This window comes from Myxocyprinus asiaticus, chromosome 18 (genome assembly GCF_019703515.2).
Source record: "Myxocyprinus asiaticus isolate MX2 ecotype Aquarium Trade chromosome 18, UBuf_Myxa_2, whole genome shotgun sequence".
Taxonomy (NCBI): Eukaryota; Metazoa; Chordata; class Actinopteri; order Cypriniformes; family Catostomidae; genus Myxocyprinus; species Myxocyprinus asiaticus.
This window is the reverse complement of record NC_059361.1, coordinates 151,318-164,874: the sequence shown is the minus strand read 5'-3', so window position 1 is coordinate 164,874 and position 13,557 is coordinate 151,318. Positions and strand designations below refer to the sequence as shown.

The 13,557-nt window shown below is 38.3% G+C and overlaps 1 protein-coding gene across 1 annotated transcript in view; it reads left to right on the top strand.

Moving 5' to 3' along the window:
* The first annotated feature begins 1,570 nt into the window (after positions 1–1,570).
* LOC127456207 (protein bicaudal D homolog 1-like) overlaps positions 1,571–13,557 on the top strand; it is a 68,481-nt gene continuing 56,494 nt past the window's right edge. Inside the window, exon 1 of the mRNA XM_051724586.1 lies at positions 1,571–2,079. Within this exon, the coding sequence (XP_051580546.1) occupies positions 1,864–2,079 (216 nt within the window). The 5' untranslated portion in view covers positions 1,571–1,863. The remainder of the gene's footprint in view (positions 2,080–13,557) is intronic.

Here is a 13,557-nt window from a genome sequence, read left to right as displayed (position 1 = left end):
CCACAAGATGTCACCCGAGCTTGATTGCTCTGCCTCAAGTGGAAAGCATGCCCCCTCATTACCATATGGACACAGAAATATAGAAATAAATAAATGACAGGAGCATGTATATATTATTACATATGATTAGTTCTTTAAAATGTCGAAATCAGTTTTTGTGGTAATCAACATTATGGCACAAATGCTGTGATTGAGCTTAACTTGTACTGAACCCAGAATAAACCCTTAATGCTCAAGTTTCAAGTTTCGGATCATTGGGGGTCTGGGTAGCTCAGCAAGTAAAGACACTGACTACCACACCTGGAGTCACAAGTTCAAATCCAGGGTGTGCTGAGTAACTCCAGTCAGGCTTCCTAAGCAACCAGCTGGTTGCTAGGAAGGGTAGAGTCACATGGGGTAACCTCCTCATGGTCACTATAATGTGGTTCTCAGTGGGGCATGTGTGATGTGTGAAGCCTCCACACACACTAGGTCTCTGCAGTAACGCGCTCAACAAGCCACATGATAAGATGCATTTATTGACAGTCTCAGAGGCAACTGAGATTCATCCTCCACTGTCCAGATTGAGGCAAGTAACAACACCACCATGAGGACTTAGAGCACATTGGGAATTGGGCATTCCAAATTGGGGAGAAAAGGGGGAAAAAAAGTTTCAGATCTTTAATAATTAAATTTCACCTTTGTAAGTACACAGCTTTTGATCAGATTTTCTGAAAATTAATCATAACCTACTAAAAATGATCTATGGGTATCTAACAACCAGTAAACAAATGGGAGCAAAATACAAGTGTTTATAAAACACAAGTGCAATGTATGTTTTCAATCTTAGTTTATTTTATTTTATTTTAATTTAATAAACTTTTTTTTTTTTTTTTTTTTTTTACAAATTATTATTATTATTATTATTATTATTTTATACATTTTATTATTATTATTACTATTATAGAATACAATAAATAAGCACACACTTTCATTGTCTCTCTGCACACACACACACACACACACACACACACACACTAAAGTGAGAATAATATACTGCATATTTAAAGTGGTACTTAATAAATTCAAGCTCTTCTTTTTCACAGTGTATTTTAAAGTTTTGTCCAGCAGGCAGCGCAAAAGAGTTTAAAATGTATGTTTTAATTATTATTATTATTTTATTTTATTTTAATTTAATTTAATTTATTTATTATTTTTAATTATTATTATTATTTTATACATTTTATTATTATTATTATTATTATTTCATAATTTATTATTATTACTATTATTATTATCGAATACAATAAATACAATTAAATATTTTACTGCATTTTTTTATACTCACATTTTATTAAAATACCGTTATAATAATACTTTTCTAAATCTAATAATATTTATTATAATTATTCAATAATATTTTCCTTTGTAAATGGTAAGAAATTAAAAAAAATACAAAATAAAAAATAAGAGGCGGAGGGAGTGACGTCACAATTTGAGACAGATTGAACTTGTGCACACTTTGCGCTTCTGTAACGGTGGAGATGATTAATAATCAAACTCAGAGATGAAAACATATGATCTTGATGGATGGGGCAATAGTGTCGATTACCACACTGACATCACGGTAGAATGAGGACAGCGATTACAGTCACTCGTTTGAACATCATCAGCAAATAGGTGTGTGTGTGTGTGTGTGTGTGTGTGTGTGTGTGTGTGTGTGTGTGTGTGTGTGTCTGTGTGTGTGTGAGAGAGTGTGTGTGCGTGTGTGTGCGTGTGCGTGTGTGTGCGTGTGTGTGTGCGTGTGTGTGCGTGTGTACTGACTGACTGCAGCACCACCTGAATCTCTCGTCAGCCTCCGCCTGTCTCTCAGGATCAGAGGCGATGGCAGCCGGCGGAGAATGCGGGCAATCGGTGGATCAGTACCGGGCCGAGGTGGAGCGGTTGACTCGGGAGCTCGCAGAGGCGAACCGGGAGAAGATTCGTGCGGCAGAATGCGGTCTGGTGGTTCTGGAGGAGAATGAGACACTGAAGCATCAGTACGCGGAGCTCGAGAGTGAACAGGAGGTGCTGAAACACGAGCTCGAGCAGCTGCAGGAGGTAAAAACACTGTCACATTCATGTTGTTTACTGAAGATCATGTCTGATCTCGGATCTCTCTTGCATATCTTGATAGTTTTGGGACATTTTACATAATGTTAATAATCATTTGCCTTGTAGAACCTAGATTGTGTCATGTTTGTCTGAATGTCAACCAGAGATTGGTGTGTGTACTCAAGATGGCATGTTCTCACCAACAGAGTGGTACACCTGTAGACCCATACTCTTACCTTTTTAAGATTTATTACAAAACATTTTTATATAATGATATTATGCTTTGCATGATCAACATTTGATATGCTTTCATCATCACTGTCGTCTCAAAATGTTGACAAAGATGTAATAATCAATGCAACCTAAGCGAAGACTGAGACAGGAGCAGTTTTTGTCTCAGTTTGATGATGCTGATAGACTGTTGTGTTTCCTGATCTCATCTGTTTTAAACTCTTCATCAATCTCTAGTGGAAAACACAAAGATTAAACAGTTGAACCCATTGTGATCAATGGTGCATGTGTAACAGTTCTAAAGGAATTAAAGGCATGCTTTTTCATAGTTTGGGTTCCTTGCAATCCAGAATTACAGGCATAAATGTGTGTGTGTGTGTGTGTGTGTGTGTGTGTGTGTGTGTGTGTGTGTGTGTGTGTGTGTAAGTTTCCAATTCAGACACAGAAGAGGATATTGGTGTTGTGTAACTGTATTTGATCCAGCACATTGACTCCTTTTTAAGAGAGAGGTGAAATGAAGAAGAGATGAAAACGATGAGAATTGAGAGTAATAGAGATGGAATGAGATATTTTCTTCTGCTGTGATCTTGTGACTGATTGCACAGAGTTATTTAAAGATCAGTGTGAATGATGACAGTGTTGTAGGGATGCTTGTTATTAAATCTTCAAGATAAGGAGTGTGTTTTTGGCATATTTTGTCATAATCTGTAGTGATTTGTTGTATAATCATAACCCAGCTGCAATCCAGAAGTCAGCATGTATGAACTGCAGACACGAGGTCACCGATGTACAGTAGTTTGACCTTGTTTTTGTTGTGTAATAATATAGCCCAAATACAAATTAATTCTTTACTTCTATTCGGGCTGGCATTTGACCCATTTTTAGGTTTTAATGGAGAAAAAGTATCTTTGGAGTTTTAATTTTATATCTTAATACATGTGTCCTTGTGTGTTTTTCTAATGACCCTTGACCCCTGAAAGTAAAGCACATTGGAAAGAGAAAAATATGACTATTGTAATGGGTCTTTGTTTGGCTTTTTAATGTGTATGAATTCATATCAAAGCATCTGTATTGTTCATTTACAACAGTAGTAAATAACTCTTGAAATTGTGTCAGTAATAAAGTTTTTTTCATCGCAGCTCCCTCAAGATCAGGACAATCTGCTCTGTGTGTTTGTCTTTAATTATCTCTATCATGCAAATCATGGAATAACTCATCTATCCAAACCAGCCAAAACTTAATGTCCATTTGACTTGCCTTCATTGTAGCCTATCATACAGCTAAAGAGAGAGTTCACCTCAAAATTAAAATCTCTAAGCACAATTTTCATTTTTGGGTGAACCAACCCTTACAGAAAATATAAACAACTCATGTTAGTTGTAATAAGTGTATTTTATCAATTCAGATTTTGTTTTAGAAATCTTTGTGCAGAGAGTTTAAATGAACATTTGTCAGACAATCTCTAGGATCCATATTAAAATAGTACTCATCTTCTTCTCTCCTTACATCTCAGTTAGTATCAGTGTCGTTTCAAAGCAGTTTTCTGTTTATAATTGAGTCTGTCTGCGGCTGATAGTCTTGTGAAAGACACGAGTGCTGCGGCTGATATTTCCTCTGCTGTATTTTCTTTATTTGGATAAATATTAAACAGAATGTGAAAGACCCGACTGCACCATTTGCCTTTGGTCTCAGCTCAGTTCCTCTGAGATTCGTCCCTGAATTTACTTGCAAATCAGATTTTCTGAATGTGCAGAATTGCTTCTAGAATTCATCATACTCAGTAGTTGGACAGTCTGTTGATAATCCTGCAAAAAAGGAACATTACAAATGAGATTAATTGTAGAACTACTATGGCATTGGAAAACAGGTCAATGGCAGCAGTTCAATAAAAAGTCTCTAAAGACAACATGCAACAATTCTATTAAATTAAAAACCTAATCCTAATCAGCAACAAAACAAACCCTGTTAACTCAAGTTCAATGCCAACAAGCATATTCACAGTTGTTATAACTAATTATGTTTTGAAATAAAACAACTTCAGTTACACTGACCTCAGTAAAATGACTCACTATTATGAGATTGGTTTTCTTTCTTAACTTGTGATAATCAGCAAATAGAGCTTCAAATGTTTTTCAGTCCCTCAGGACACGTAGAGGAAATAGACTGTTGAGTGTTTTACTGTTTCAAACAGAGGAAACACTGTATGTGTGTGTATTAAAACTTCTGTTTCCACTGAGATGTTCTTGCTGATCCAGTGATGAGGCAGAAGAATCTCAGAGATGACTTTCAGAAGATGCAGCGTGTCTCATTTCTGAGCCTTTTGCTTGTGTTTTCCTTATACTTCACAGCAGCATTCAAACATGTAAATGTGTTTACACACTCGTCTTTGCCAAAAGGATGTTTTGGAAGCGTTCCATGTACATTGAGAGCATACATGATCCTCACAGGATCATCATAAATGGTTTCATAGTTCACCTTGATTGTCTTTTAACCCTTTAAGCTCTGAAGGTGTTTGTTTTTTTTCCTCCCCTTTTTCTACCCATTTTGGAATGGGCGTTACAGTAGTCATGGCGAGATGTAATAAATGCATGGACTAATGATTCAGCATCTTTCGGACTAACATATGGACAAATTTGGGTGATACAACATAGTTGGAAAAATGCTGCTTTAGAGAGTTTGTTAATATAGGCACCTAGGGTCAATGAAGGGTCAAGAATGATACCTAAGTTTTTGACTGTGGCAGATGGGAAAATTAGAGTACCATCAATGTCACAGCTAGAGACATTAATTAGATTTGTTGTTAGTGTTGATGGTCCAATAATTATGATTTCAGTTTTACTCAAGTTTAATTTGAGAATGTTGGAGTTAAGCCAGCCCTTCAATTCATTGACACGAGGATAACGAGGCAGTCTGGTGAATATAATCTGGCTGGCAAGCTGTATATATTTGTATATCATCGGCATAGCAGTGATAGTTGAAACCATGACGTTGAATAATTTGTCCAAGAGGCATAATGTAGTTAATGAATAGTAATGGACCAAGAACTGAGCCCTGAGGAACACCTTGTTTGAGTGAGACAGTGGGGGATTTGTAATTGTGCATAGAGATATAGTATTGCCTATCCATGAGATATGAAGAGAACCAGGATAACGCAACACCTGAGATACCAATCTCTGAAAGGCGAGAAAGTAGTAGTTTGTGACAGACAGTGTCAAAAGCTGAGCTGAGGTCAAGTAGTAAGAGAATGGATAGATTGCCCAATTCACCAGAGAGTAAAAGGTAATTTACAACCTTTACTAGAGCAGTTTCAGTACTGTGATGTAAGCGGAAACCAGATTGAAATATATCAAACAGATTGTTGTGAGCTAGAAATGATTGCAGCTGAATGGCGACAAACTTTTCAATGATTTTAGAGACAAATGGTAAATTAGAAATTGGACGATAATTTGAAAAGTCTGCTGGATCCAGATTTGATTTTTTGAGAATAGGAGTAACAGCAGTAGGCTTAAGTGATATTGGGACAGTGGCAGAGATAAGAGACATGTTCACAAGGTGTGAGATAGGAGCAGAAATAACAGAAGTACAGTGTTTTAGAAGAGATGTGGGTGCAGGATCTAGCCAGCACGAAGAGGAATTTGATTTCTGTATTTATGTCACTAATGAGGGAGGGGTTCGTCGGGGTAACGTTAGTCAAGGGTTGGATAGACTGATTGAGCTCACAAGTAGAAATAGTCAGTTTGTCACCAAAGGTCTCACATAAAGCATCCACCTTTTCCTGAAAGTGGTGAAAAAGGAACAGCAAGTGTCATCAGATTGGCAAATACTGTGGCTGGGTGCCTGCACCAGTTTGTTTACCATGCTAAACAGTACTGTAGGCCTATTGTTAGCTTTATTAATGATGTTGGAGATATAAGTAGAGCAGGCTGCATTCAGTTCAGTTTTATAATGTCTAACATATTCTGAGAATGCTAAGAAATGTACAGTTAGGCCCGACTTCCTAAAAAAGTCATTCAAGTTGTCGGCCTTTTGCTTTTAGAGCACGAAGCTCTGCATTAAACCAAGGAGAGGAGTGGGAAGCGGGAACAGACCTGGTCCTAATAGGAGCGTACTCATCTAAGGCATTAGCAAGAAGAGAATGGTACACTGTAAAAAAATTGCTGTAAATTTACGGCCAAATTCCTACAGCAATTTACTGTGATTCTTAAATACAGCAGTTTGCTGTTAAAAATGTTGCATTCTGGGAGATCAAGAGCAGGCTCACTGTGAAGTGACTAGTTTTACGGTAAATAGCTGCTCTGTGCAAGGCATTAGGGGAAAATGAACATTTAAATCATGATATCATCTTGGTGAAAGCTATAGTGACATTTTGAAATGTATATTTTAACCCCCCCCCCCCCCCCCCATGAAAATTTTGTGATCATGATGTTTCTGAGCAACACCTCTGTTCTTTATCATCTCACATCAGCCTTCACTTGTCTGTCTAATGAGAAGTCAAATAAAAATAAAAAAATCAACCTTAGAAGCAATGTACATATTAAATGTAAAATTTTGCCAGGATTGAACAGTGTATTTATTTATGAAAAAAACAAAAAACAAAAACAACAACCTGTACACAGTAAAATAACAGTATAGCACTGTATTGTAGGTTATAATGGTGAAATACCCATAAGCCTTTGCACTTGAATAAGTATGTATGCTTTGGCAAATGCATTGGAGCTACAAAAATTGTAAAAAAAAACAAACAAAAAAAAACACGTACAAAATTATTTATTCAGACTTAATAGAAGTCTTAGTTTTTATTAGTGTTGTTGTTTTATCATCAATAGTTGTGTTTTGATTGAAGTCACCATTATGGTGATTAGTGATCTCTCAAGCTGGCACCTTGGACCTTCTTTATTATTATATTATGTTCTTCCAGCCAGTCAATTTATGTTTTATAATTGTAATTTATAATTTTTACGTAAATAAGTAAAAACTGAACATTAAAATACAAGTAACTTAGACTACAACAAAAACAACGTTAAAATAAACCAGTAAATAGTAAAAAATCGAAGTAATTTCTTCATGCCGCAGTGCATGCTGGGAACTTAGCTGTTCATTTCAACAACAGTAGATAGTATGTAATTTGACGGCTATATGCTGCTAAATTACAGTTGTATACTGTAGCTGTAAAAACAGTATCTAGCTGTTAATTTCAGCAACAGCAAGACACCGTTAATTTTACAGTAACATGCTGGCAACCCTGCTGCCAGTTCTTTACTGTTTTTTGATGGGAAAATCTTTAAGAGTGTACTCATCCAATATTATAGACGGACAGGTGAATTTGAAGACATCAGAAATAGCAGAGGAAGCAATTGAGTCAGAAAAAGAGTTGGGATCGACAGCATTGATGTTACGATATGATATTGTTGTGGTATCAATACATTTTGTTGGACAGGATCATGTAAAATCAAAAGTAAAACGTTTATGGTCAGAGATAGGAATAGCCAGACCACAGATGGAAACATTATTCAAACCAGATGCACATACCAAATCAAGCGTATGACCATGAATGTGTGTTGGAAAATTGACATTCTGAAGAAGATCAAAACAGTCCACGACAGTCTTTAAGTGAGTACTGTTAGAGCATGCAGTATCAACAGGGATGTTAAAGTCACCAAGCAAAAGGACCTGAGATGACACAGCACAAGTTAAAGTTAATAGTTCATTAGTGTTGTGAAAATCCAGTTGAGTAATTGGTATTGAATTTCGAAAGATGACTGCAAGTCCACCCCCTTTTCCATATGAACGCGGTTTAGACAAGTGCTGATATCCATGTGGTGTAAGCAGGTTAAGATGCAAGTAATCATTAGGCATCTGCCAAGTCTCTGTGAGAAATAGGATGTCCAGGCTGGTGTCAGTAGTTTGTTCATTAAGATATGGGCCCTTATCCGAGATGAAGCGACAGTTCAAGAGAGCAAAGTTTTTTTTGCAATACACCAAGGTTGCCTGTAGAGGTATAGTTCGAGATTGTATTATTTATGTTGACAAGTGATCGCGGTGTCCAGAGATCCCTTTGTAAAAGCTTTGGTTTACTCAATGCTCTATTAATTGACCAAATGCACAGAATCTCAGTAGGTGCTGACTGTTGAATGTTGAAAATCCTTCGGGGTGAGTGATGTACATACCGCAGGTGCTGGATGATACCAAGCAACCGGCAGTGCTGGTGGGCCCATCTGAGCTTAAAGGGTTATAGCTGTGAATTATGAAGCTCATATAGATTTGTGAGGGGATGAAATGGTTAGGGTGGTAATAAACAAGGTAAAAATGTAGGTGTTATCCAAAGCTAGACTGAAGTATGTTTGAAACATGGTAGAGACACTGATGATTGGAGACTAGTCCTGTTACTGCTGGACCTCATTTAAATACTGTCAAAAGGACAGAGAGCTCTCATGGGTCATCCATATGGAATCATAAATCTGCCTGTCCTAGACTGAACATGAAAAGACAGAAGAATCCTTATAGAGACCCATCCCACATCAGCGGGGGTTTGAATGGACGTAGACTGACCCCGCAGGCCCTGTTTCTCTGCCCAACCCCCACAAGTCTCACCTCTCGCCACAGAAGATCCCTCAGGAGTGAAGAGTATTGATTCAAGTCTCTGATGCTGACGGTTGTTTTCACGATTATTGCATTATGAACCAACATCACACTCCAGATTCAAGGGATAGTTCACACAAAGATGAACATTCTGTCATTATTTACTCATCCCCATGTCATCAAACCTGTCTGTTGTTAGCATCTTCCATAACATAAACGTTTTGAATAATCGCTGCACTTTTGTATATAATGGATGCTCTTCTGTGGGTGCACAGATTTTTCAGTTTGAATGCATGTCCCATGTGTAAAAGTGTTCTTTTCCTGCAGATGTGTCTGCTGGAAATGCATTAAACTTTCTCATTAAAGTCCATAAATGATGCACTTTCTGCATTGCAGTCTTTTCATGCAGTGCAACACAAGCTCACTCACAAGCTCTAAAAAGGACCAGAAAACACCATTAAATAACTATAACAGTAGTCTGTATGAGTCATGTGCTGTATTCCACATCCTCTGAAGCCGCATAATACCTTTGTGTGAAGAACAGAGCAAAATTTAGACCGTTATTCACAGAACATCTTCCCCTCCGCTACAGCTGTCAAGTCCCTCATAAAAAGCTGTGTGAAGACAGGGTTCCCGTGGATCCTTAAAAAGTCTTAAAATGTCTTAAATTCAGTTTTCCTAAATTTAAGGTCATAAAAAGTATTAAATATCTTAAACGATACAACAAAAGTCATAATTGTTATTTAAAGAGGTCTTAAATTTGGGGGTGGAAAGACAGGAATCGTGATATGACCTAATGTGATTATCAAACTTATCAAAATAAATGCACGCTCTGCGTCCTTCAAAGTGAAAGCGCGGCACTGTTGTATTTTCTCCAAACACGCGGGGGCTTGTGAGTGATTTATTTGATGAGTGAAATTTATGACAAGCGATCACTAAAGATCAGCTGTTGATGATGATTATGTGGTTTTGATGAAATATGACAATGTTTACTGGAAGCAGTGAAGTGCAAACATTTCAAAATAATGAGTCCCCGGTGTAAAGGTTCCACGCTATGAATCAAATCCCCCCCCCATAAAGTGCATCTGGAGTTTAATTACATTTGGACTCTTGGATGGGTCACGTGACACCATGCGAGGTTCGGACTTGTGAACGGCGAGCTCTGCACACTTTGCTGGAGAATCGATACACACTGTTCCATAACTGTTCTAGGAGGACAATATGTCAAAGAATTCAAAATCCTCGGGCTCTGGAGACATTAAAAGACACTTACGTGCTCAAGCGGACACCCCCGCGGAGGCCCCGAGCCCGGGAGCCGATTTGGTCGGAGAAATGAGGGAATTTCGGTGAGAAATTTTGAACATGTCGTCAATGCTGACGAAGGTCGTTGCTGACTTGGAGGATCTTGCTGTAATACGTTGATCGATCATGGCCATGGAGACGAAATTCACTGAGGTGGTTACAAGTGTGGGGAATGTCGAGAAACGGATCGATTATCTGGAGTCATCAGAGAGCGAATTATCTGCTAATCTGCTAGCGACCAAGATGGATCTGGAGAGTGTCTGGGAGAAGCTGAAGTACTTGGAGAACCGTAGCCGGCGGAATAACGTCCAAATTGTTGGAATTCCTGAGGCCTAAGAGGGTCAGGATATGGTGAAATTCCTAGATGGGCTCTTTCCGAGTCTGCTTGACATAACAGGCCATAAACTGGAATCAAGCGAGCTCACAGGGTTCCGGCTCGGCGATCCACTGAGGGAGAGAGGCCTCTATCAATTCTGGCCAAATTTCTGAGATCATCCGATAAAGATCTCGTGTTTTGTGAGGCGAGGAGTAAAGGAAAGCTTTCTTGGAAAAACCACAGCATTTTCTTGTTCCCAGGTTTTGCGAATTCGATGAGATAAACGTGATCGATTCAAGGAATGCAAAAAACTCTTACATCAATGGAAGGTCGCTTTTGCACTGATGTTCCCGGTCAAATTGAGAATAGATACTAAGGATGGCCGTAAAACATTCACATGCTAACAGCAAGTGATGTCCTTCATAAACTCAATGGAGTGAGTAAGTTATTTTGTGGTACTCACGTTGCAGCCTTGTGGACCTGACCATTCACTTGACTGTCTGAGGAAAATGAGCACCTTTTTGTTTCTTTTTGTGCTTGTTTCGCCTAGCGGCTGGAGTTTGTTTTGTGGAGTAACATTCCTTTGGGACAGTGTTGTGGATGAATCTACAAGTTCTTTGTGTTTATTCTGCCTATTGGCTGGAGTTTGTTTTATAGATTATCTTTTGTTGTGTAATTCTGTCTCACAAAATTTTTGTAGAAGCACCGGACTTGAGCAATCCGATGGCAGAGTTGTCGTGGGGACTCTCGTAGGCGTACATGGACTGTTTGAGTTTAGAGGGATGGATGCCAGTTGGCACTGTCGTGCACAGGTTTAATGCGCACGTTTTTCTTTTTTCTGTTTGTTTGGTTTGGGGTTTGTTGCACTAATGTTGGAATGTGGTCTTTATAATTTTGTTTTTGACACAACTATATTTTATTTCCAGCAAATTTGTGATTTTAGTTGGTTCAGTTTGACCCTTTAATAAAAAGTTTTTCGAGCGATGTGGACAGGTGGGCTTCATTACATTTATCTATGATTGGAAAGGTTAATGTTATTAAAATGAATTGTATTCCAAAATTTAACTACCTGCTACAGTCTCTCCCTGTAGATGTCCCTCTCTCTTATTTCAAGCAATTTGATAGCATAGTGAAGTCCTTCATTTGGAATAGTAAACATCCCAGACTACATTTTAATAAGTTACATAGACCGATTGACAAAGGTGGGCTAGACCTACCCAAGATTTAGTTTTATTATTATGCATTCAGTCTCAGACATTTGGCTCATTGGTCGCTTCCTCCTGAGAGGGCCCCTCCCTGGTTTTGTATTGAACAGGAAGTTCTTGCCCCTATTTCACCCTTGCAAAGTCTTTCTATTAAACTAACCGGAGAAGTAAAATTACACCCCGTTATCTCACATTTACACTCGGTATGGACAAAAGTGTCCAGAGTGTTTAATTGGGACATTTATTTAAGTGTTGCTTCAAGCTTATGGCTGAACCCTAAAGTATGTATTAATAAGTCCACTTTCTGCTGGTCAGAGTGGATTGTGAGGGGGGTTACTACACTCGTGACCTATATGAGAGTGGAGTGTTGAGATCTTTTGAAAATCTGGTTCAACATTTTGGGATTCTCAGATCTCAGTTCTATAAGTATTTACAGCTGCGCCACCTGCTCTGTACTATTTTTGGGAGTATCATAGACCCCCCTAAAGCAACAGATACTCTGGGAGTGATGATTCCTGCTTTTGGAAAAGGTCATGAGGCATCAGTGTATTACTCCCTGCTAATTCAGAGTCTGGGGGACGGAGCTTCAGCTTCTCTCAAGAGATTATGGGAGAAAGATTTAAACTTGGTATTGGGGGAGGGAGTGTGGGCTAGGATTCTAAAAAAACATCAAGTCTACATCTAGAGATGCAAGGGTGCGTCTGATGCAATTAAAATTTGACATCGATTCTATTGGACCCCCTCTAGATTGTATAGGCTTGGTCTTAAAGACACACCCACTTGCACCCATGTTTTTTGGTGGTGTGTTAAGATCCAAGAATTTTGGTTGAAGGTTCAGAGTTTTATGTGTGATGAATTGAGCACTCAAATTTCATTTTGCCCCAGACTGTATTTTAGGTGATGGGGTGGTCATCAATATAGGGCATAAACACATAAAAAATTGGGTCCTAACCAATGTTATGATTAGCAGACAAATCGTTTTAAGGGGATGGAAGTTGGCTGGAGTGCACTCATTTCAAAAATGGTGCACGGAGATGAGGAGGGTGGTGGCTTTCGAGGAAGTGTCATGTAGAAGGCTGGGGAATTGGGATTCATTTGATGGGAAATGGGGCAGCTATTTGGTGTTTTTGGAGGGCTCTCGGGGAGGGGCAGTGGAGAGAGAAGTTTAGTTCAAAATGTGTGTGATTTATTTTATATATATATATGTTTTTTTTGTTGTTGTCTATAATCATGTGTGAACACAGGGATGTTTGTTGAGAGTGGGGTTGGGGTGGGGGTAGTAGTGGTGGTTAAATGTTGATTCTATGTATATACTGTATGTTTTGCTTTTCTTTGTTATCTGTATGAATCAATAATAAATGTAAATTGGAAATTTGGACTCTTGTAGCCTCTGTCTGGCCCTCCCCATCACAGGAAGGAAAGACTAAGAACATGTAATATAGGCTACCAATTTTAAAAAGTATTGGCAGACTAACTGGCTTTCTTTCAACACATTATCGATCAGCACAATCCAATATCGGTCGACCTCTAATTTGTATCTATTTATGTACATGCACGTAAACCAATTTTAATGTGATATATATGTGTAAAACATGTCTTGAGTGTTTTAAACTTGCATATATCCTATCCTGTTTTACTGATGATCGATGTTAAGGTCATGTTGAATGTGTGCTCCTGCCTGTTTAAGTAAGAGTCTGTGACACATGATTTATTTTGAGATTGTGTTGGTTTGTTTTGAAATGGGGATACGGTATTAATTTGATTTGTTCAGACTTAGCAAAGGTCTTAAAAAGTCTTAAATTTGATTTTAAAAACTCTGCAGCAACCCTGAAAGATTCTTTAAAATCTCAA